Source organism: Castor canadensis, chromosome 1, assembly GCF_047511655.1.
Source record: "Castor canadensis chromosome 1, mCasCan1.hap1v2, whole genome shotgun sequence".
Taxonomy (NCBI): domain Eukaryota; kingdom Metazoa; phylum Chordata; class Mammalia; order Rodentia; family Castoridae; genus Castor; species Castor canadensis.
Genome location: NC_133386.1, coordinates 147,670,097 through 147,694,037, shown reverse-complemented (window position 1 = coordinate 147,694,037; position 23,941 = coordinate 147,670,097). Strand labels below are relative to the sequence as shown.

Below are 23,941 nucleotides of genomic sequence, written 5' to 3'. Positions count from 1 at the left end.
ACAGCATAAGCCTGTAAAATCCTGATCCTTCAGGAAAGATCAAGTGGGATTCATTCATCTGTGTCCAGCCTTGCAGAAGCAGCAGCGGGAGTCAGCTGGCCTTTGGTTCTGCCCAGTTCAAGGGGCTCATACACAGTCCAACAGTACCACCCAAAAGAGGATTCTAGGGCCCTCAGGAATGGGGTCCTTACTTTGTCTCTTTTCCCTGAGGACAAGGCCCTAAAGAACTTTTGTAACTTCAGCATGCCACTAGGGGGAGCATGGCCTATGTTCTGTGTCTATCTTCAGGGCTTTTTCAGTTTGCATTACTTCAGTGTATCTTATTACTCAGCTCTGACTGCTAGCCTCTCATACTGCTTAAAAGAGTGTCTGACATATGGTGGGTGCTCAATAAATGATAGTTGGTGTACTATTCTGTGAATTTTATCTTTTTATTTTGCTACAGCAGTGGGTGGGAATCGCCTCTTATATCTCAGTATGGAGACTGGGCAAGTAGAATGTGCATGTGCTGGATCTAGAAGAACCGCAGAGAGATGCCAGTTGGGTGAGGGAGGAGGGAGAAGTTTGAGGACTTAGTTGTATTTCACCTGCCCTTCCATCTTGTCTTCCTTTGTAGAGTTGGGACATTAGCGCCTATGAGGGATTCCTGAGCTTGGGCTTGGGTACTGTTGGGTGTTTAGAGTGGGTGATTGCATACATACCCTTTGAAGCTCCGATTGCTCCTTTAGAGCACTAGTTCCCACCACCTAGAATCTGTGCCAGCCTCTCATTTCCTGTTGGATTTTGTGACATTTCTCCTCCCTTAGCTTCTGGCATACATTTATGTTTTAAATTTAAGTCAACCAAAGTCTTTTTTAAAACAATTTTGCAATATAATGAAGGTTAATCAGAATCACAAGGATTCTGCAAGGGATTGCAACATTAAAGATTCTATCAGGACCTCTAGCACTGTTTGGGGGAGAAGCATTGGAAAGTGCCATCCTTGAGCCTCAGTATCTTCATCTTGTGGAGGGGACTAGTACTCCAGTGGTATTTTTTGTTGTTGTTCTGTTTTTTTTTTTTTTGCGAGACTCTGTAGAGATAGTGAAGTTCATAGCTCAGAGCCTAACTCAGGGAGGGTGCTTTGACATGGAGCATTTCTTTTGATGCTCCTCCCTGCCCTGTCAGTTACCAGATGATAGGTTGTATAGGTGGGAACTGGAAGACCAGGTGTTCAGCCCAATGGCATGTGGCTACTTACTGGTTAGGTCAGAACTTGCCAAGGTCTTCTGATCCCCCTCTACCTAGTACTCTTGCAACTATTTGCTTAATGTATGCCAGAGAGTTGAAAGGCTTGGGTACTGTTTTTGGATCTGTTATTTCCTGGTTCTGTGACCTGGGGCAAGTAATTTTAACCTTTATTTTAGATTTTAAAAAAATCTATTAAATGAGTATAATAACAGTATTCCTAACTTTCAGGCCTACTGTGGTAAACAGATAGATGAGCCCTGATTTTTCCTACCTAGCTATAGGTAGGACATTTTTCTTCTAATCTGTGCACCAGGATGTTTTATATCTCACAAATGTCTTCGGGCTTACCTCACCAGGACTCAGAAAGATCCTCCACCTGCCCCTGGGAACCCAGTCTTGTATGTCATAACTGGTTATCATCAAACCAGCTAGTTTTCAAGATCAGGTGGCAGTGAACTTTTGTGGAAAGTCTACTGGATTAGGAAGTCCTTGACTAGTCTCTGCAGTTCTTTGCCTGACTAGCTTTGTAACTGTGGATCAAACATCTGATTTCTCTGAGCTTCAGTTTTCTCATTTATAAAATGGTCACAAACCTATCTTCCACTGTATTTCAGGAGGTTATGAAGACCAAACAAAATAATATATGTAAAAGATGGTTAAAAGCAGGAGTGTCCACTGGGGCACTAATCTTAGAGAGTCTGCTTGTGTCCCAGGTGCTGTGCTGGCTTGGACGTCGCAGCTCTCATAGGCCTGAGCTTTAGTTGCAAGTCTTGAGCAGCACAGAGAGAAGAGGCTGTGTTTTTTCATGTTTGTTGCTCTGACTGTGACAATGGACTTGTCCAGGACTCCTACTGGTCCTGACCTAGTGTGTTTCCTTTCCATTGCAGGAAGCTGAGAGACTGCACAGGTGTCCACACTAGTACCATGGGTCCCTGTACTGGTTAAAGCCAGGACCTGGACAGGCAGCAAGGTAAGCAGAGGGGCCAGTCCAGGCGAGCTCCTGGGATGTGATATGAGTGCATTTCCGCCCCATCAGCTGCCCGGAAAGTCCCAAGCGAACAAAACAAGTCAAGGCAGTGCACCAGGGTCCCTCCTACCCGCACTCCAGGACCCAGAGGAAGGGCTTGCTTCCCCTCCAAGCGCTCCAGCTAGCTCCCTCCCCTCTCTGGCGGGGATTCTTCCAAATTGTTAAAAAAAAAAAAAAAAAAAAGAGACACTGGTGGGGAGGAAAACAAGTCCACTCACTGTCTTCTCCCTTTTCCCCTCTGAGCTGCCGAAGCAAGTTCCCAGGAACGGTCCAGAGCCCCTGGTTGACTGAGAGGTAGGAGGAGTGGAATGCGTGCAAAAACTGAGCTGATCAAAAGACAGTGCTGTTTCATGGACGTCTCCTAGAACTGAGTGAGAGAGAGAATGTGTGTGTGCGCGCGCACGCGCGCTCTCGCTCCGGGTGGAGGGAGAGCATGCAGGAGGCGCCGCCTGGGAGGACAGGGTCTCCATGACAACTGGCCTGGCCGGCTAGCAGCGCTCTGCTCACTTGGCTGGAAGGAGCGTCACGAAAGGTCAGAGGAAGGAGCTGTGGGAAGCTTGCAGCAGGTACTGCAGCTTAAGCCAGTGGATTTGGGGGCCCTGGGCTCCCTAACCGACTGAGGTGTGAGCCAGACTCTGCCGAGAATGGAGGGGGCAGGAAAGCACCGGGACTTTCAGGTAAGGGCAGCTCTGGCCGATTGCTCTCCTTTCCTGGCCCTGGACTTGGGCTGTTTTCTGGGAGGCAGGCGAGTGTGTCTGTACACTCTGCACAGGGTTTGGGGCTTGGGGATGATGTCATGCTCCAACAGTTGGATTCTATTAGCTTGAGGAGGAGGGAAATTGCCAATTTTCTTGACTGCAAATCTAGCTGAACCTGAGGTGTTTAGGCTTCACTCTAGAAATCATCTTTTTACTTTTATTTAGCACAAAGCCACTGGATATTTTTACAGGAAGACCCCTTTATAAGAGAAAAATAAGTTCTCATCATTCCAATACTCTTTGTAGTTCTGACATGGAAACAGTGTCTTTGGAGTGGTTTGGTTCGTTCTCGTGGACACTGTCTGTTTTGTCTTCCTGGTACTGCTATGTCTGACCTGTAACAACGATAGCAAAGAAAGCTAATGAAACTCAGCGAGGAGTCTGCAGTGAGTTGCAAGTTCCTCTGGAGCAGTTATTAGTACAGAGGGACTGTCATAGGGGTAGCTGAGCTGGGGCTTCACACTGTTGTCTACCACGTAGCTTGGTAAGAAACTGTCTTTTCTCCTTAATAAGGTTGGTCACAGGCTTTCCTGAGTTGTGGGGTTGGAGAGCCTGCTAAAAGGTATCTTATCCAGATGTTGCAGAGCGTGCTCTTAGCGCAACAGCTGTGAGGAGCCAGGGAACACGAGGCGTTGTACTTTTGCCGGGTGGATTCCTCTGGTTAATGTTTTAACCAAATCTCAGTGTACACAGTGTCCGCTCTGTGCTCTCTTTCTACTTTGTCCTAAATTTTGGTAAAACTTGTTCTGACCCAGAGGAGGGAGTGGTGTGTGGTGAGCTCAGCGTGGCCCAGGAAAGGAGACTCTCAGAGAGGCAGCTTCATAGGTGCTGAGATCATTAGGTCTGCTGTAATATTGTTAGGAGGATGAATGTGGTAGCACTCCCTGTAGCAGGCACCCATCAGGAGACATGCTTCTACTTCAGCCATATTATATCTTACTTATTTCTTGGCCTCTGGAACTTTGTGGATGCTTTTGACTTCTCAGTGGGATGAGGGAACAGCTGTTGGTCCCAACCCTTTGGTTTTTCATGAACTTTCTGAACAGAATGTCTTTTGTATTCTGGCAAACAATGAGGGGGCCTTCTGATTAACTTCAGGTCAGCTTGCCAATGCAAGCACTGGCCATGTCCTCGATTCTGGCTGCCCGAATGTATTCATGTGTGTCTCAGTGTTGTGGCCGGAGGGTCTGCAAGTGTGAACTCAGTGGCCCAGGACCTGGGATGGCCACTTCTAAAGTTAATTCCTCCTTTGCTACACCCCAGGGATCCTCTGCTTGGTTGAAACCTATGTTTCACGGGAGAGATGCACTGTTGGTTGGGATTAGAGGTGAGAGATGTGAGGGGAGGTCTCTGAGCCCTGTAGTACCTTTGGGGGCAATATAAGTGCAGAATCTCAGGTCTTCTCAACTCTGAAGGTGTGTTGAGGGCTCTTCTGCATTTTTACCTCTGCTGCCTGTGTGAAGAGGACTAGCCATGGGTTTCAGGGAGTTGGTGCTTTTTCTTTCTTTTTTGGGGGGAGAGGTACTGGGGTTTGGACTCAACAGTCTCGTGCTTGCTAGGCAGGTGCTCTACCACTTGAACCACTCTGCCAGCCTTTTTTGTGTTGAGTATTTTTGAGAACTATTTGTCCAGGCTGGCTTGGAACTGTGATCCTCCTGTTGTCTGCCTCCTAAGTAGCTGGGATTATAAATGTGAACCACTGGCACCCAGCTAGGTACTTTTTTTTTTTAATGTAGCGGAGGGAATAATGAATTTGGGGTTAGAAGACATGAGACTTACGCCAGTTTCTGTTACTTGCCAGTTGAGGTGACTGTGGACAAGTCCCTTAATTAACATGAACTTCCGATTATTAGCTGTGAGATGGAAATAATGATAAAAAACACTTCTCAGGACTGTTGGGAGGAAACATATGGGATAGTTTCCGTGAAAGTAGCTGTAAGCAAATCAAGTCCTAAATAATATAATTTGTTATGAACTGAAGCCTGAAGACTCTCTTGGAAAGTCGCTCTGCCTCTCTGTTCTGGGTCCTCCATTTATAAAGTGTCTTTTGAGCTGGTGCGGATGGCTCATGCCTGTAATCCTAGCTACTTGGGAGGCTGAGATCAGGATTCAAGATTATCCCAGACAAATATAGTTCATAAGACCCCTTCTCCAAAAAAAAAAAAAAAAAAAGTAACCAGAGCAAAGTGGACTGGAGGTGTGGCTCAAGTGGTAGAGTGTCTGTTTTGCAAGCACCGAGCCTTGAGTTCAAACCCTAGTGTCTCCACCCTCCTCAAAAAAAAAGTGCCTTCTGCTCTTCTGCATTTATAAATCAAAATGAGAAAAACCTTAAAAGTCTTCTTTGAGATGTTTAAGGAAGCAAATAGTGCTGTCTTTGGGTTGTGACTTGTAATACAAATGATACTCCCTATAGACTTTGAGCCTCAGAAATGATCCCTCAGTGCATAAGTGATCCTCTAGGCCACTCAACCCATGTGTTGGGCACAGAGAGGGAGCCCCGTGACACCTTGCTTTGCCACAAATTCCACAGCTCCCTGAAGTTATGGTGTCACATGTTTTAGTTGCTGGATGAGAGGCTGCTGGTTGCCAGGCCTGCCTCCCTTGTCCTGCTTGGTTCTGCTGGGGAAACTTTGGGGTGGGCATGGGGCCTTTCTCCTCCACTCTGGGTTTGAAAGATAGACTTCTAATGGGCAGGAAGTGTATTGATCGGAAAGCCTCCTTAGGGGCTGGGCAACTCTTTCAGGAACTTGTAGGGCTAGAGCTTAGGGGAGAAAACAGAAAGAAAAACAAGGAAATGGGAATTCCAAGGGCAGATACTTAATATGTCATGGGACTGTGCCAAGGCATGGGATAGCAGGGGAGGGGAGATAGCAGGGGAGGGGAGACTCCAAGCAAGGGCGTCGCAGGTCTGTCCTCAGTGAACCTATAGGGCATATGGCACCCTGCCTTATAGCCTCAGCCTCTGCTGTAGACAGAGGAAAACCTGCCAGCCATGCCTGAGCAGACTCGGAGAAGGTAGGTTTTTTTTTTTTTTTCTTTTTCTTTAATGAAACAATAGAACTCTCCTTCTAGGTGAGTCACCTCACAGCAACCTCTGAAGCCTGAAGGAGAAGTTGTCTTCTGGTTAGGTTGGGCTGCAGCTGTTCCCCACTCCCCATCAGCCCAGCTTCCCAGAGCTTAGTCACAAATTGGATCCCTCTATGTTCCTTAAGGATTAAAAAGTAAGGTTCCTGTTCTCACTCCCTTTCCCACTGCCTCTATTCCCTGTGCTGTATACTCTTTCTGCTTCCTTTCTTGAATAGTCACCCAAGTTAGCTAAAACCTTGAAATATCATAATGAACAGGCCAAGGGCACCCTCAGTTCCACTGGTTCAGTCCCCATCCCTGGGAAGAAGGACTGGGTGAACAGTTTCAGGGAGACACCTCAACCTCGATGTATCATGGCCTCAGCACCTGCCTGGAACTGAGAGAGGGTGTGCTCCCCCCTGCATGTGATTCTGAGAACTAGTTTTGGGAGGTGGCCTGGTGTCTGAGGAAGGTGGGAGGGTCTGAGTACCTGTGAGGTAGTGGCTATTAACTGTCACTGTCCTAGTGACTCCTGATTTCCACTGTTGGGCCCAAGGAAGTTTGCTGAGGTGGCCAAGCAAAGGTAACACAAGTCAGCCTGGAGGCCAGGCAGCAGCCCTTCTGAGTTCTGGCTTGGCCTCCCTCTGGGCCTCTGCATTGACTGGGGAAGCTGGGGGAGGGGAAGAGGAAGCTGCAGGCAGATAATTGAGTTCTTTGAGTGAAAGGGACCATGGAGAGTGGAGAAGGGGCCAGGAGGGCATGGAAAAAAAATGACCATCTGGTATAGTAAGCAGATATTTTTCTTTAAAGCTTGTGGGAAAACTTGCATTAGTGTGGGCTGCCTTCTGGCGTGGGGGCAAACACTCTGTGTGTCTCTTTATGCTGGAGGGAAGGCACTGTGAGCTCCATATCAATAGATAGGTGGGGTTACATTTGTCTTAGGGGAACATGCCACACAATACTGTGCTGATTGAAAAATCCTGGGGTCTCTTATTTCTAGTCCTAGGCATTCGAAAACTCTGTGTGTGTGTGTGTGTGTGTGTGTGTGTGTGTATTGAGGGGAGGAGAGAATATTAAATAAGTCTAGACTACCTTATTTTTCTTGGCTCTGATATAATGAATACTGTTGGGGAGGGGCTGGTGAAGCTGCCTGGGTATTTGGTTTCACTGTCTGCATAAAAGGGTGGATTATATGTAATTAACATATGAAGCTGCCTTAACCAAATGAGCTTGTTCCTAAGGGTTTGTCATGAAGCCACTTCAGTTTCTCAAACATACATTCTCTTTTCCCAGGAGACCTGTTGGCACTGAAGGGTCTGTATAGGAAGCAACACAGTGGCTGGGGGACTGTTGGTATCTAGAAAAAAGTTAGATAAAATGAGGGCTATGGGGGACAGGATGTGGATCGGAAGGAGATACTAGAAGGAAACAGGAGAGAGGCACTTGATAAGAGGATTGGGGAGAAGGGAGTTTTCAGGGCCTCAGGTGGTATTAGATGGAAAGGCTGGCATAGGAGGCCTTCACAATGTAGCAGAAGGTTGGCCTGCCTCCAGGAGACCCAAGGAGATACTGCAGGTCCTAATGAGCACTGGTAGGATTGGGTGGCTGGCATTGGAATCAACACCCCTGTTCACTTGCTCTTGGGCTCAGAGGCATCTGTAGTGCCCATATATGCCCTTTTGGTCTGTTAAGCCATTAAATCAGTGACTACAGAGTGCCTGAGCCAAGAACTGGGGAGGATCCAAAAAGGTATCAAGTGTAGGACATACTCCCATATATGTTGTATTAGATGTTGTAGTTCTGATTTCTTCCCCACTGGCCCTCTCCCTGTACCCTCCCTGCATGCCATTGTGATTGAGAGGGAGGAAACACAGACCTGCTGAAGTCTGGGGTTTTGGTGGTAGGGTTAATGACCATCTCATGCTCTTAAGTGGGATAATGGAGGAGGGTCCCACTCTTAGACTCTGATTTAAAGCACTGTTTGAATGGTGGAAGAGAGCCAACTAGAAGACAGGAAATAGGAGGAGGGTGAGGGTTCTAGGCCTGTGTTGAAGCTTCTCTGAGACTGTCAAAGGATGAGGTGTGTGAGAAGGACGATAGGAAAGGGAAAAATTGGTGGGAGTGGGAGGAACCCTATAAAATTAGTTAGCTTTTAGAACTCTCATTTTGTTGAGTAAACTGAATTTTAGTGTGCTTGCTTGTGTCTTGGAACATAGGCTATCTCATAGAGTTCTAACGATTGAGCTTTACAGTTTGTTTAAGTGAATTGACCAGTAGTGTGTGTGTTCATCAGAGTCTTAGATATTCAGTGAGCATGTGGTGATACCTTTAAGCAGCACCGGTGGAGCCGTTTTCACTTATTGTGCAAATGTAGTGTGCAATGAGGTGATTAAGAGCTAGAATTGAGGGGTCTTATAGGTCTAGATTTAGAACTTGGCCCACCTGTGTGACCTTGGGCAATTTATTTAATTTCTCTGTGCCTCAGTTTTCTCGGCATCATCTGTAAAATGGGGATACCAGTAGTACTTAGCTTGTTAGAGTTGTGGTGAGGATTAAATGAAGTAAGGCAGCAAATATATATGTCAGTATCTCAGTGCCCGGAACAAATTACACGCTCAATGCTTTCCAATATGATGATCCATTTAGAGCAGCATTTTGAAGAGAGGGAGGCTGGTGTCTCAATCAGAGTGGGATTACCACACTAGAAACAAACCAGATTCTTCTTTTAGAAGTTACATATACTGCATATTTAGTTTATCTTTCTGTCAAGACCCCAGGAGGATCTCTGCAATAATTCTTAACCTAGTTGCACAGGTGTAGCATCCTCTTGTAGGATGCTTGCCCTCCATAGGCAGAGGAGACCCATCCAGAACTGCTTCTTGCCTGTCCTCTTCTGGTGGGCCAGCCTGGGCAAGGCCCCTGAGGTCCTCCTTGACCTTACATTGGCAGCCCTTCACACGCCGCTCTCAGTGCTCTGGACTCAGGCTTCTGCCCACCTCTCCCTGACTCCATGAATACTATCTGTGATTCTCTAAGACCCATCATACAGCACAGGCCTTGCATTCAGCTGTGGCATTTGTAGTCTGACTCTTCCTCTATTGTCTGTGGACTTCTGGAAAGTTAAACCTCTATAAGCCTCAGTGTAAATTGGGAGTACTAATCTTACCCATCTCAGAGGGTTGTTATAAGGGCTAAATGATTTAATTTCTGTAAAGCTCTCAGCTTGTTTCTGAACCCAAATACACTTTCAGTAAGTGTTAGCTGCTGCTGCTGTTAGTAGTTTCTTCCTGTTATGATTTCTCCACAAAGATACAGCAGGAGAGGCCCAGCCAGTTACTTAGCAGATCTGGCTCTTTCTGACATGCTTTGTGACCTTGGGGAAGTAACTTGGCTTTTCCTGGCTTCAGTTTTCTCTTGTAGAAAGTAGAAGGTATGGATTGAGGGTTCTTGTTGACATTCTGACTTGACTTTTCAAATGTGTGTGTCTTGTCTTTCAAACTAGATTCCTTGAAGTTCTATGAAATTAAATATACTACTGAATGTTCTTTATTTCCCCAAATGGCAAACATACACAGTTTGTGTTTAAGACATTAGAGTAATTTTTAACCCTACCAACTGGATTCTAAGAAGCATTTTGACTTGGTTCCCATAACTTGGAGACTGGAAACTTGTTCTCAGGTGCTTGTTTGTAATAGCTTCAAGGAGTCCCCAGCCATTAGTAAACCAGAAAGGCTATCAAGTCAGTAAGAAGGAAGATGGGTTTCACTTGGTGCCCCGGGAGCATTTTGATCAGTAGATATTTGGGGAAAGTATTTGTTCTGCTCTGCCATCACTGTTTCCTTCTCTCAGTGGAGAAAATGGCAGTGTTTTTTGAATGACCCTCTCTCCTTACAGTGGCTAAAGACAAATCAGCATGGAAGAGGAAGAGCTATCCAACAAGAATGATGCTTAGAGTCTGTACTCTGGGGTCTGACTGGGTTTGCAGTACCAGAGGGGGAATGTGGCCAAATCAAAGGAGCATGCAGACTGAGAGGACGCTCTGGATGAGTAGTGTATGTTGTGTGGCATTGGGACAGGTACATGGCGAACCTTGTGTGAAAGAGCAGGATGGGAAGTGGGAGAGAGGACAGGAGGCTGTCAGTGATACCGTCTCTCAGTGACAGAGAGGTCTCGGTATTGAGAAGTGCCAGAGCTCTAGGCAAGTGGTGGTGGTTAAGGTATAAGTGCCATTAAGACAAGCTCTTGGCACTTTATCTTCCCGAAAGACGTCTTGATGCCAGCCTCATGTGAGACTTGCCCAGCAGTAACTACCCCCAGAGATGGGGATATCTGGATGAGGAGGTTCTAATATATTTCTAAAGAGAGTGAGTAGCTCCTTATCTACACATGTAATTATAAAGAGATCTCCTTTTCCAACTGCAAGAAACAAGGATTTTTGCTGCCAAATTTAGCAGTGTGTTTTAAGTCCCTCAAGTCTCCTTCGAGTGTTACCAAAGCTCCCGGCTTTGTCGTTATCTCTTGTTGAAATACAGCCTGGAAAGGTCATATCAACAGGGCCAATTTATGGGCCTGCTGAACCCAGGCAGGCCTAGGGCAGAATGGGGAGTTCCTGGGAGCAGGTGCTTCATAGGTTTTCTCTTTGAGTGAGGCTATTATAATTCAGGGTTCTTTGTGCTGTATTAATAGCAAACTGCTGATTAGGGTCAAATGCTCTATTTCTTCTCAAGTGTTACTTCTGTAGGCTCTTGTAGACAGAGTTCAGAATTTACAGTAGCTCCTTGTATAATCAGAGGAAGCTCAGTCTTGATACTCACAGCTACTAAAATTATGCCTCCTACTCCTTATTGGAGGTAAGTTTCCTTGAGACAGTTACACCAGTATTCCCCCCTCCCACTTAGTTTATTAGCAATTTATGACTTACCATGTGTTCTGATTGAGTAATTAAAAGATGGTGAAGAGGGCTGGAGGCATGGCTCAAGCAGTAGAGCACCTGCCGAGCAAGTGCAAAACCCTGAATTCAAACCCTGGTACCACCGAAAAGATGGTAAAGACTGTAGGGTGTAGAAATTACACATGGGACTGAATTCATTTTCAGAGATCTGGGGACAAGAAGGTCAGACCCGTGTGTGTATAGACATCGTCACTTGACAAAAAGGAATGCAAATAGAGAAAGGAAATGAAAGAATGTGACTAGCTCTGGTAAATATAAAGAAGTGAGATATATGAGTGTGACAGGAAACTACCTAGAACAGTTGAGATGGTCTTGACAATGGCAGTGACCTTGGTTTGTACTCTTTGGCTTGACTAATTGGGCTACTCTTCTCAGAGAATAAAGGCTTTGGATTCTAGGAAGAAAGCACAGAGTTCCTTATGTTCTTTGTTTCCCCCCCACCGCTTCCCACCCATCCAGTCACCCTTTGGGTTCAGACCTAAATGGAATGGGCAGTGCTGTCTTCTCTGGGTGTGAGTCACCACTGCTGCTCAGGCTGTCTATGGCCCAGCTGTGCTGGGGAAGCAGCTGGGAGAGTACTGGTGGTAAGCAGGGTTTTGCTAACTCAGCTCTGAGTAAGTGCCCAAAGGGAAATGGCAGGGATCAAGTTAAAAAGAAATCAACTGAGAATTTTTGTTTTATTTAAATCTCATTAAATGAAAATTAAAGCACTGCTCCCCCCCTCTCCCCGAACCTAGGACTCAAAACTGTTTGGTTTTGAAAGTGATGCTACCTAGGCTTGTTTTCACCTGTAAAACCTAAGGTTAGATATCTGTATGGCTCATTGAAAGAAGTTTAAAGCAGAAAACCTTGGAGACTGTAACACCTGTGAACCTCCCAAGGGCCCCTGTTAGCATTTAATGTTTGTCAGTGGGGAAGTTGGGGTGACTTTATTTATAGTGTTCCCCAAGGGCTTATCACCAGCCTTTCTTCTCTTCCCAATTTCCAGTCTTTTCTTGGGATTCCCATCCTCTACTGTCATTACTAGTCAAAGAAAGAAGAGGGCGGTTTCACCTCTGCCTCTCTTGGAACCTTTTGGCCGTCACTGGGGGCTGGGAGAACCAATATGAGAAGTAGATATTTTAGTCTGTGGCACAACATGGGATGTGGAACTTTGAGGGTATAGCTAGCTAAGAGAGGCAAAGAATCAGATTGTGAAGAATCAAGAAAAGGAATATGGGGGAAACAGAAGTGATCTGGAGTGGGGTAGCCCAGCTAACGAAAGTTTAATGAATATGTTCTGCAGAATTCTTGGGATCAAGCAATATGTGTTGTATGATTTTCTGCAGGTTTTAGATTGATGGTCTATTAGTAGAATGCTGATTCTATTCTAGGCATTGTATTACACTAGGCATTTTTATTTGTGTCATTTTAGTAAGCCCTTGCGACAATCTGTGAATGAATTTCTTGATGGCCTGATGTCTACAGGAACTCAGAGCAACTAACTTGCTTAAAATTTAAATCTAAATCTGTGAGCCTAAAGCAAGTGCTGTTTCCACACTCAGTCTGATTGAGTTACCTGAAACATTCAGTGAGGTTCTTTTCTCTTGAATTGTTATGTTATTATACTTAACACGCTTTGTTCTTCTTTCTACCCATTGGAAGCCAGAGTAGATTTCAAATGTCTGTGGAGTTGAATTGAGTTATTTTTCAGTTTTCTATGAAAGGAGTACCTGGTTAAATACTGAGATTTCCAGTCAGTCTCAAAAAAGAAACAGGGTGTGCAGACTTGGAAAGAAATAACCTGAATGACCTCTCTTAATCTGGGCAGGAAGCACAAATTAGTTAGATGTTTTAGATTGTGACTTTTCCTATTTTATAGTGAGAAGAAAAATTATTCAAGTTAATTTGTCAGCAAACTAGCATTTGTAAATAAACCCTGATTTCCTAAGTTTATGGATCTCATCTAGAGTCTGTTAGTTTGTTGGAAGTGTCTGAGGAAAGATATTTATTGGGCTGTCACTTTTGAGTTCTTGGCACTTGAACATTGACTAATTTCTATTTGTAGAGACTTCTTTTTTTCTAAGGGGACTGGTTCTGTTTGAACTCTAAATCAAGGTCCAGGATTCTGAAATGGAAATGTGTGGGGTGTTTATAAATTCTCATGCCCCTGAGATTGTGAATCTGCGATCTGTCCAGTGAGCCTGCGGAGGTGGAATAGTTTGTGAGGGGCAGAGTGTGGTGAGACTGAATTTCAGCTTGAGGAGTTTCTTTTGGAAGTAATTGGGTTCTGCTTTCCTGTCTGCCCATCCCTGTCTGTTTCATATAAGCGATTGAGAAACATTCTTTGCAAGGGTGCCTTTCAGATCGTCTTTAACACTGATTCACTGAACAAACATTAGATGATCACCTGCTATGAGCAAGGACTTGCAGATGAATCAGGGAACCAATCTGAGAAGATGGGTTGAGGTCAGATCTTGAAGATTTGAACTGTCCAGGAACTGGGGAAGCACTGTTCTTTTGGAAGCAGGAAAGGAACACAGTTGGATTTGGTCTGTAGAAAAGAAGCTGGTGAGCACGTGAAAGATATAACTGGAGCAGGAAGGACCTTACCTATCTCCTTGGGTGTGACCAGAGAGGTGATGGTGCAGTCCCTCAAAAGTCATTTAGAGCAGAGAATGAGGGCAGTTTGGGGTGGGGTCTGCACTCTCTGTTGTAGAGCTCTCTGGAGCCTTAGAACAGCTTTAGAAAGTGCACTAAACTCACCTAGAGACCTTGTTTCCAATTCAGTATTTGCTTTTTTTTAGCAGTCTGGGGATTGAACTCATGGACTCATGCTTGCTATGTAAATGCTTTACTGCTTGAGCCATGCCACCACCCTCTTTGCTTTTAGTTTGTTTTTCAGATAGGAGCTCATGTTTTTGCCCTGGGCCAGCCTTGGACTAGATCCTCATACCTGTATCTTCCAAGTAGTTGGGATTATAGGCGTGACTACCATGCCCAGCTCGAGAATTTGCATTTTTAGCCAGTTTGGAAGAAATACTGCTGCTGCTGCTGCGGTGGTGGCTGGGAACCTCATTTGAGAACCACCACTTAAGAGGCTTGGCAGCTGAAATGCAGTAAGTGTTTGAGGTCAGATGTTAATTGGCTTGCTTTCTTTGACTAACCTAGAATTTCATGTCTACAAGTCTCCAGTTCGGAAGTTCTTGGTTGGCTTGCCATATAACATCAACAAAGCCTGGTAAAGGTCCTGCCTTCACTTACAGTGTCTCTTCTCACAGTATCCATATCACTTGCGGGTCAGATTCCCAGGTGTGTGCTTATCTCTAAAGAGCTGCTTATCTGATTTTTGAAAAACATGATCCTGCGTCCTTGATTCCATTAGGATAGGTGACATGTATGCCAGGAAAAGCTGCCCCCCTGCTGCTGAGCACAGCCTCCCGGTTGGCAAGGCTGCAAGCAGGCAGGTTCTGCACTGTATTCCTCTTGATCAGCCAAGTTTACACAGGACATGCCTGGGAGATTATCTCTTTAACCCATGAGTTGAATTTCAAGGGCAAAGTCCACAGTTGGCAGTTGAAAGGCTGAGAACACCTGGAAGAGAGGATTTCACTTGGCTTTCACTTACCCAGTCCTCAGCACCTCTTCCCACAGAGGTCAGGTTTTCTACTTGTCCCAGCCCAAGCAGGTGACCTTGGAATGCTTCTCCCAGCAGTATGGCCCTAGGCACTGCCACTTGCTATCTACATCAGTGCCTGTGGCTTCAGGTGAGACACCTGAGTTAGTAAGTGTAAGCTGCCTTCTTTTCCTTGGCATTTCTGTTTCTTGAACCGCTTCTCGGACTTGATTCTTCCTTTGAGAATAAAGTTTTCATTCCCTCTAAGTGACCAGTGACTTAGGTTTTGTCCCATGGCTTTCCTTTTGTTTAACTTCCCTCATTAGGTCTGAATAATCACTGAGCCCTGTTTCTTCATAAGCAGGAGTAATAAAGATTGCCTGATCCAGTGCTGCTCAGCCTGATCATTGTAAGACACACGGGGGTAAGAGATACTAGTGTCTGAGACCACCAGCCTGGGGCTCCTGTGGCCCCAGTGTTGCCTCCAGGATCGGGGAGTGGGGGAGGGGGGGCGGTCCCTGTGTCCACACAGCTGTAGCCCATTTTTGGCATACTAGCTGGGAACTCAGATCAAGTGCCCCGGATCTCAGAGTTCAGCTGTGAAAAACTGAGTGTCCACTGGCAGAGCTGGGGCTGGCACTCAGGTCTCTGCTTGCATTGATGAGGGTGTTTCAGAGTAGCAAGCATGTATGAAATTGTCGTGGGCTTATTTTTATCCTAACATTTTTTTAAATGACAAAAGCAGCACATGTTCTGAAAACTTTTACAAAATGGAGAATAATTAATAAGGCAGAATATGAGCTTTTCTTATAAACCCATTCTTATGTTTTTTAAGTGGTACATGTATATATACTTTCAGTTTTAAAAAGCTGAAATGGGTTGATGAACATGTAGAGATGTTCAGGCCCTCACACATTGCTGGTGGGAAAGCAAGGGGCGCAGTTGTCATGGAAAATGGTGGACATGCCTCAAAACTGTCCCAAACTGCCCTATGGTTCAGCCAGCCATTGCTAAGTATATACTCTGAGGATTGAAAACAGAGGCTCCAATACTTGCGCATCAACATTCAGTGCAGTGTTACCTGCAGTAGTCAAAGGTGGAAATAACCCAAGTGTTCACTGCCAGATGAATGACAAAACAAAATGTGGTGTGTACACGATGGAATAGAATTTGGTCATAGAAGGGATGCAGTTGTGACACATGGCTATAACCTGCATGAACCTTGAACATAGTGCTAAGTGAGATAAACCATACAGAAGCACCAATATTGTGAGGTTCTGCTTATGTATCATTGGCAAATGACACGGCAAATTCATAGAGACAGAGAGACGAGAGGTTACCTGGAGTTTGACAGACGGGAAGACTGGGGGTTATTGCTTAATGTGGCGGGGTTTCTGGGGACATAGTGGTGCTGGTGGCATGACACCGTGAACGTGACACCACTGGATTGGACATTTTATGATTAACATGGCAAATTTTATATTATGTATTTTACTCGAAGAAAAAAAATTCTACTCCACTGAAAAATTTCTTGCTTATAATTGAGTAAGAACACTTTTTGTTTCCGTGCATTGCTCTAAGAGCAGCACTGCGTTTCGTCTGATGGATGTTTCATAATTGAGCCCCTGGGGATGGACATTTGAATTGTTCCAGTTCTCCCCATCTTAAACACTACCGCAGTAAGGGGTGGTACACAGCTGTCTTTGCCCTGTGTTCTAAACTTGTATTTCTTCAGGCAAAATTCCTAGAAGGGAAGATTTGCTGATGAAAAGGGTTTGCTCATTTAAAATGTTAATAAATACTGCCAAAGTGCTTTCCAAAAAAAAGTTGCAGCAGCTTAATTCTCACCAACAGTACATGAAGGTGTCTGTTTCTACCACACCCTTGCCAGCATGGTGGTGTAGATCTTTTTAACCTTTGCCAATCTGATAGGTGGAAAAGGGTTTCTTTCTGTTGCCTTATTTAGGGTCTCTAGTTATTGGTGAAACCATGGACTCTGTTTATGCTTACTGGCACTTGTCTTATCCTTGTGTGAATTTTCTGCTCAAATATGTTGCTTATTTTTCTGTTTGGTCATTTTTTTTTCTTGGAGATTTGTAACAGCTTTTACATACATACCCCAAGATTCTTTGCTGAAATTTTTTCCTAAGTTTTTAAAAAATTTTTGACTTTGTGTATCCTAGTTGTTTTCTTTCACATGTTTTAATTTTTTTGTAAGCATTTTGTATGGTATTTTCCTTCTTGGCATTTTTTTCTACCTTCATAAGTTTTGAGTTGAGTTTTGTGTTATACTTTGAAAAATTTTCTTCATTCATTAACATTATAAAAATATTTCATCTGTTTTCTTTTTTTTCCCCATATACTTGATCTTTTTTTTTTTTATTGTTTTTACATCAAACATGTAAATACATCTTTATACATTGTGTATAAAAACATATGTATACATTGTTTGGGCCACCCCCCCCATGGTTTCTTATGCATTTGATTCTAATTTTTATATAATACGGTAATTAATTTTACTTTTCAAATGAAATGGGAATGAAAATTTATCGATAATTAATAATGCTTTTTCCTATTAAATTGGTTCTTTATGTGAAATTTGTAAGCTTCTTTTCACTTAGTTTTTTTAGTAAGTTAAGAGGCCTGCATTCAGATTCTTGAACTAATTCCTACTTAGAATGTACCATAGCCACTAGAAACATTTTTTGTGACATTTATAATAGAACATTTTGATTCAGTTTGTATAGAAAAAGCCCTTTGTGAGAGTGGTAGATTGAAAATTGTATGCAGGTCTTCTCACTCCTAGGATGCTAGTCCTGTTTTGTATGTGTTTTTGTTTTCTCTTATCCTATATACGGGTACAACCACATTCTTTTCTTAATGTTATGGATGATTGCATCGGTCCCCTTGGATAAACTTAAGAGTGAATCCTATATGCATTATATGAACACTTCAGACCTAGACATTTGTGATATAGAGTCTCTCCCTTGAATTACACCTGGTTTGATGAACTCATCCTGGCTGAGATAGGAGCATAGGTGAATATTGATGTCACTGACATAGTGACAGAGTCAGTGAGCCAAGGTCCCAAAGAGTGTTAGAACCCAGAAAGGGTACATTGGGAGGGAAGCCACAGGAGGACATATGAAAAAATACGGCTGCTTAGAAGATAGATTAAGGAAGATTTTTGAAGTAAGAGAAGGGAGATGAGTATTGTTTATTAGGCATCCACTCTGTCCCCCACACTAAACTAATCGGGTTCACCCACCTGTATTTTAACAGGCAGCTTTTAGCGTAGGTCAGCCTAGGGTTGCTGTTTTGTGCTGTTTCACGAATCCAGAAAAGAAAGCCTCATTTAAGGGTCAGAGTGTAAATCCAATCCTGGAAGCCGCCCTTGGGATTAGAGTTTGGGAGGATGAGGAGAGCAGGCAAAAGCTGGTGACATTTCTGCTGTCAGGCAAGAGCTTAAGCAGAAATGTTAGTGGAATAGGCTAAGTCAGGAAGCAGAGGACAAACTTTTTAGGTCAGCATTCAGTAGGCCCCTGCAAGGCCAGCTGAATGCAGACAGCTATCCTCTCAAGGAGCTTCATGGTCTGGTGGACCAAGCATATAAAAGGCAATAGCTGGGTGTGGTGGCACATGCCTGTAAACCCAGGCAGGAAAATCATGAGTTCGAGGTCAGCCCAGGCAAAACCCAACACCCTATCTCAAAGACAAAATACAAACAAAAGGCTGGGGTGGGGTGGGGTGGCTCAAGTGGTAGCGTGTTTGCCTAGTTTGCTTGAGGACGTGGGTTCAATCCCCAGGTTCTGCTACCCCCTCCAAAACAAATGGCCAATATCCTGCTCTGGATCTGTGCCACTGCAGACAAAGCCCTGGGAGGAAAGGATTGATTTGGTCACCAGTGGGAGGAGAGTGAGGAAGACAAGGACAGTTTCAGAAAAGAAGCGGTGTTGGTGCAGAATTTGAAGGGTGCAGTTATTTTTTAAGTGGGTAAGGCAGGGAGGTGCGTTCCAGGCGGAAGGATCAGCACATGCAAAGACCGCAGGTGCCAGGTTCACAGGGAACCAATCTATCGGTGGTGGGGTTTGCTGTCACCTGCAGGGCCGCGTGAGGACAGTTCAGATGGGAATACAGAGACAAGAGGCCACCTTCTTTTTTTTATTTTATTTTATTACTCATATGTGCATACAAGGCTTGGGTCATTTCTCCCCCTGCCCCCACCCCCTCCCTTACCACCCACTCCGCCCCCTCCCGCTCCCCCCCCTCAATACCCAGCAGAAACTATTTTGCCCTTATTTCTAATTTTGTTGTAGAGAGAGTATAAGCAATAACAGGAAGGAACAAGGGTTTTTGCTGGTTGAGATAAGGATAGCTATACAGGGCATTGACTCACATTGATTTCCTGTGCGTGGGTGTTACCTTCTAGGTTAATTCTTTTTGATCTAACCTTTTCTCTAGTTCCTGTTCCCCTTTCCTACTGGCCTCAGTTGCTTTAAGGTATCTGCTTTAGTTTCTCTGTATTAAGGGCAACAAATGCTAGCTAATTTTTTAGGTGTCTTACCTATCCTCACCCCTCCCTTGTGTGCTCTCGCTTTTATCATGTGATCAAAGTCCAATCCCCTTGTTGTGTTTGCCCTTGATCTAATGTCCACATATGAGGGAGAACATACGATTTTTGGTCTTTTGGGCCAGGCTAACCTCACTCAGAATGATGTTCTCCAATTCCATCCATTTACCAGCGAATGAGAACATTTCGTTCTTCTTCATGGCTGCATAAAATTCCATTGTGTATAATACCACATTTTCTTAATCCATTCGTCAGTGGTGGAAGAGGCCACCTTCTGACATGACGGTTTTGCCCGTGTCCTGCCAACCAAATTGCATCCCAAAATAGTGGCTTACAGCATCAGTTATTTTCCTGTTACCTCTCATGGCTCTGGGGGTGTTGAGTGGGGTCTTCTCATAGTTTCTGTTAGATAATAGCTGGGGCTGGAATCGTCTGACGGCTCACTGACTCCGTGGTAGGCGGACTGGGAAAGTTCAAGCAGCTGAGGGTGCTCAGTTTGCTTGCTCACTCTTGAGAGCGCTCTCTTGCTCTCCACCCCCTTGTTGCTCCATGTGGTCCCTCTAGCAGCCTCTAGTTAGTTACGATTGAGTTTTTGTGGTACTGGGGATTGAACTCGGAACCTCGTGCTGGCTAGACAACTGCTTTTCCACTTGAGCCATGCTCCCAAGTCCTTTTGCTTTTAGTTTGTTTTTTTAGATAGGGTGTTGTGCTAATTTTACCTGGGTGACCTAAGACGGAGATCCTCCTACGTCCATCTACAGAGTAGCTGCATCGCCATGCCTAGCCATAACTATAGTTCTTATCAGATGCCCAGCACTTGAAAGTGAATGTCCCTAAAGAGACTGGCGGAGGTTGCATAGCCTCTGTCTCCCCTAGCCTTCGAGTTATGCATCCTTGTGTAGGCCACACTGTGTCCTTCAGGGTAGTGACAGAGGCCTGCCTGGTGCAAGGAGAGAGAATATAATTTTTGCAGACCTGTTTGAAACCACCATGACCATACAGAGAAGCTTGAGTTTTAAACTGTAGGGGAGTTTTTCCCAGACTTAACTCATTGCTTACCGTCTTTACAATATTAGGAAAGCCTCTCAATAATACCTGGACTATTACTTACACGAGGTTGAGGTTGGGGAGTGGCTCAAGTGGTAAGAGTTTCTGCCTAGCAAGCATGAGCCCTGAGTTCAAACCCCAGTACTGCCAGACAAACAAAAACCTCACAAAATCTTACCTAGTATTATTTACATGATATTTAAAATCACCTCACTGTCTTAAATTTATTTAAAAAGAAAATAAACTCTTAAAGTGAAAAATCAGTATTACATTGTCATATACAAAAAGTAACTTTTAAACTAAATACAATGAAAACAAACAAAAAAAATGGTTTAAACATTTTAGTCAAATAATCCTGCCAGTGAAATCCTCTCTCAGTAAGAGCTTGATTTGTCAGGTGTTCTGGAGAGAAACACAGCAGCAATTCTCCGTACTCTGATAAACTGGTTTGGAAGGATTGCAAAATGAAAGACTTACTGTGTTGTGATTCCTGCCACTCGATGCTGAGTTGGAGCACCGTGTCATATGGTGAGGGCCTGGCAGTTCTTCACATTTTGGGAAGCACTGTGTTGGGTCAGTAGTGCTGCCAAGGGAATTTGAATCCTGGAATGATAGGGCCAAATGTGCATTTCAGAAAGATGGAGAGTAGATTGGAAGAAATACTGGATCAAGAGGTGGTTTTTAGGAGGTTGCTGTAGTAAGTGAAGCAATTGCTGGTGAAGTCAAACGTAGAGTGGCAGGGAATGGAGGAGGTGGGACTAAGATACTGAACAGGCAGAATTTGCAGGACCTGGTGATAGATTGAACTAGAGTAAGAAGGAGAATTAAAGTCAGTGCTGACTTGTAGAAACTTGGGTGACTTTATGGAAAACGTGGAGGAGGAGAGTGATTAGGAATAGAGAGGGAAGTGATAAATTCAGCTTTAGACATACTTTTTTGCTTTTTAACAGGAATTCACTGTTCACTAATGGTTTTATCCAAGTGTTTCTTTGGGGTATTGTTTAGGTAGTTCCTCTCTGTCCTGTAATTTCCATAAACCATAAATTAGATGTAGAGGCTTGGTTAGATTTAGGTTAAGCATTTTCCTAATATAAATATAATATAAAAGGAAAAAGTCCCTTTTATAAATGATAGAGTGGGTCAGAGGCACATGATGTCTGGTTGTCCCGCTATTATTGATGCTAAATTTGGTTACTGGTTAAAGTAGACCAGCCAGAGTTCTCCTTTGTAAATTATAGTTTTCATTTTATGAGGGTCATCTTTGGGTGACCTTTGGCTCTGCTCCTCTTTAATCTTTCACTTAAGTGGTTTTATTTTTCAAACTTTGTATTATGGAAGATGTCAAACATGCTTAAAGGCAGAGAAAATGGAAGATGGATGCTCTCACAGCCACCATTCACTCAGCTTCAGCTATCATCAACACATGGGCTAGCTTGTTTTATTTCCATCTCTGTTTACTCACCTCCTTCTTCTAGAGTTTTGAAGCAAATTCCAGGTATCATACCATTTCATCCATTAACACTTCAGAATATGTCTCTGAAAGACCTTTCAGATATATTTTGACATGTTTATTTCTGATCAGCAATTTTTAGTTGTCCTGACAAAGGAATGGAGAATACCAGGGGCTGAACTGATCCAGAGTCAGGGCTTTCTTGGTAGGTCCAGTGGAAGAAGTGTGATGGGTCATGTGTTCTAGGCTGGATGGACAGAAAGGAAAGGTGAGCAGATGGTTATGTAAACTAGGTTAAAGGGAAAGGGCTGTGTGAACAGACACCTGGCTAAAGTCAACAAACAGTTGTTAGGTAGTAAGAAGGTCAAGAGATAGGCAGGAAGGAAATCAGCTCAGTCACAGTCTTAGAGGACAAGATTTTGAGATGTGTAGTTTTGAGTGACAACAAGGCCCAGAGTTTGAGATGTGTAGGTATGAGTGACTACAGTGGAAGTGGAATTGAAGTCATGGAGTCAATCATGAGACCAGGGTTTTAAGTGGTTATAGGTATTGAAGTGGTCAGGGTGAAGAGAGAGGCATCAGAGAGACCCTGATGTATATTAGGGCAGGAAATGGTGTGTGATTTGGTGGAGTTTGAAAGTATGGGGCAGCTGCTTTAGAGTAGAGCTGGTCGTGGTAGAAGGTGAGAAAAATGCAAGATATCCACACAGCTGTTAAGCCTGTCATGTGCTATGACTTTGCTGTCCACTGCTCAGGGTGGGGTGGAACAAAGGGGCAAGGGATTAAAAATGAAGAATTCTGATGTGTGTGGGAGGTGAAGCAGGAGTCCTTTAGTGGAGACCCTTGATCTCTTAAGTAGTACCAGTGTTGGGAAGTTGGCCAGTGAGCAGGGGCTCGTGGATCCCTTTGTGTAATAGCCCCTGATGCTTTTTGATTGGGGTTTGTTTTATTAGCTAATCTTTGCAAGAATTTGTGCTATATTCTTTATACTTTGCTTTCAGTAGAGTGTGGATGGGGGCTGGTAACAATTTGCCTCTTAAGCTTCTGGTAAGCCACTAATACTCAGGACTGGAGGTGGAATAACCCCTTTTCTGAACTCACCTTATTCAGAACTTTGTCTCTAAATTACCGGGGAAGGCATACATGTCTCTTAGGTGGCAACCATAAAGTTTATAGGAAAAACATTGTTGGTTTCCGAGTTTGGAGAACTTTGACCTAAAGTCACAAATTTATGGATGAGCTAGACATGAAAACTTGAAATGATAATTCCTCCTCTCAAAGATAGTATCTTGTCGGGTTGGGGATATAACTCAGAGTGTCTTCCAAGCATGTGCAAGACCCTGGGTTCAATCTCCAGCACACAAAACAAAACAGAACAAAAATATAGTATCTCTTGAAAGAGTGCTTTGAGGATGGTCATCACTGGAGGAGAAACAACGAAAGATTGAGTCGAGAGAAAAGAAGGCCCACCTTGCTGATTGTGAAGCAAGCAGGAGTTGGTACCTAGGGGAGGCTACAAGTGGGAGGACTTCTCACTATCTTGTCAGACCCTTCTGTTTAAGGGACTGTCTGACCCACATACTTACATGGCTGTTTGAGTCTTATGTTGAGAGGAACTTTTTTCTGTTAAACTGTGTTTAGAGTTTGTTTTCTGTTAAACTGTGTGTGTGTGTGTGTGTGTGTGTGTGTGTGTGTGTGTGTGTGTGTGTGTAGTGGTGACATCAGTTCTGCCTTATGCATCATTTCCTGGAGGATAGTGGCTAATATTTACATATGACTTTATAGCATATAAAAGATTTTCACATACATCATTTCTTTGGATTTATAATCTTTCTTTTCAGAAGAGGAGAATCAAGGTGGGTGGTTACAGAAGACATAAAAACAGCATCCTACTGTACTTCCCATGGGAGAGTACAAGGAAGGGGAGTTTTTTTTTTTAAAGGTGGAACTAGAAGGAAGGGGAATTTTGAAATCAGATTTGGTTTGAATTCTGGCTCCTCCTTGTACTAGCTATACAGAATGACAGAGGACTTGATTTTCTTATTTGGTAAAGTAGAATTGGTAATATTTACCTCATAGGATTGTTTTAGAGTACTAACTGAATGAACATAATTGATATGTGGGAACAATGCTTGTCATACAGCAAATGACTGGTAAAGAGAGCCCTTAATCCGGGTAATAACAGAGTAACAGGTAATTGGCACCAAAGAAAAGAAGAGTACTCAAAGGTCCTAATCTTTTTCATTG

At 44.0% G+C, this 23,941-nt stretch overlaps 1 protein-coding gene across 7 annotated transcripts in view; it reads left to right on the top strand.

Annotated features, from left to right (window-relative positions):
* Dennd2b (DENN domain containing 2B) overlaps positions 1-23,941 on the top strand; it is a 152,219-nt gene that overhangs the window by 43,510 nt on the left and 84,768 nt on the right. For 4 of the 7 annotated variants that reach the window (XM_020183506.2, XM_020183507.2, XM_074041060.1 and 1 more), the window contains exon 2: positions 2,118-2,200. Coding sequence is in view for 1 of the 7 variants with exons in the window: in XM_074041056.1 (XP_073897157.1) it covers positions 6,008-6,030 (23 nt within the window). In the remaining 6 variants the exon portion in view is untranslated. Of the gene's footprint in view, positions 1-2,117; positions 2,201-2,526; positions 2,552-2,573; positions 2,935-2,961; positions 6,031-23,941 lie in introns of those variants that run through there. The other 3 variants (XM_020183508.2, XM_020183505.2, XM_074041056.1) reach the window with 3 other exon arrangements.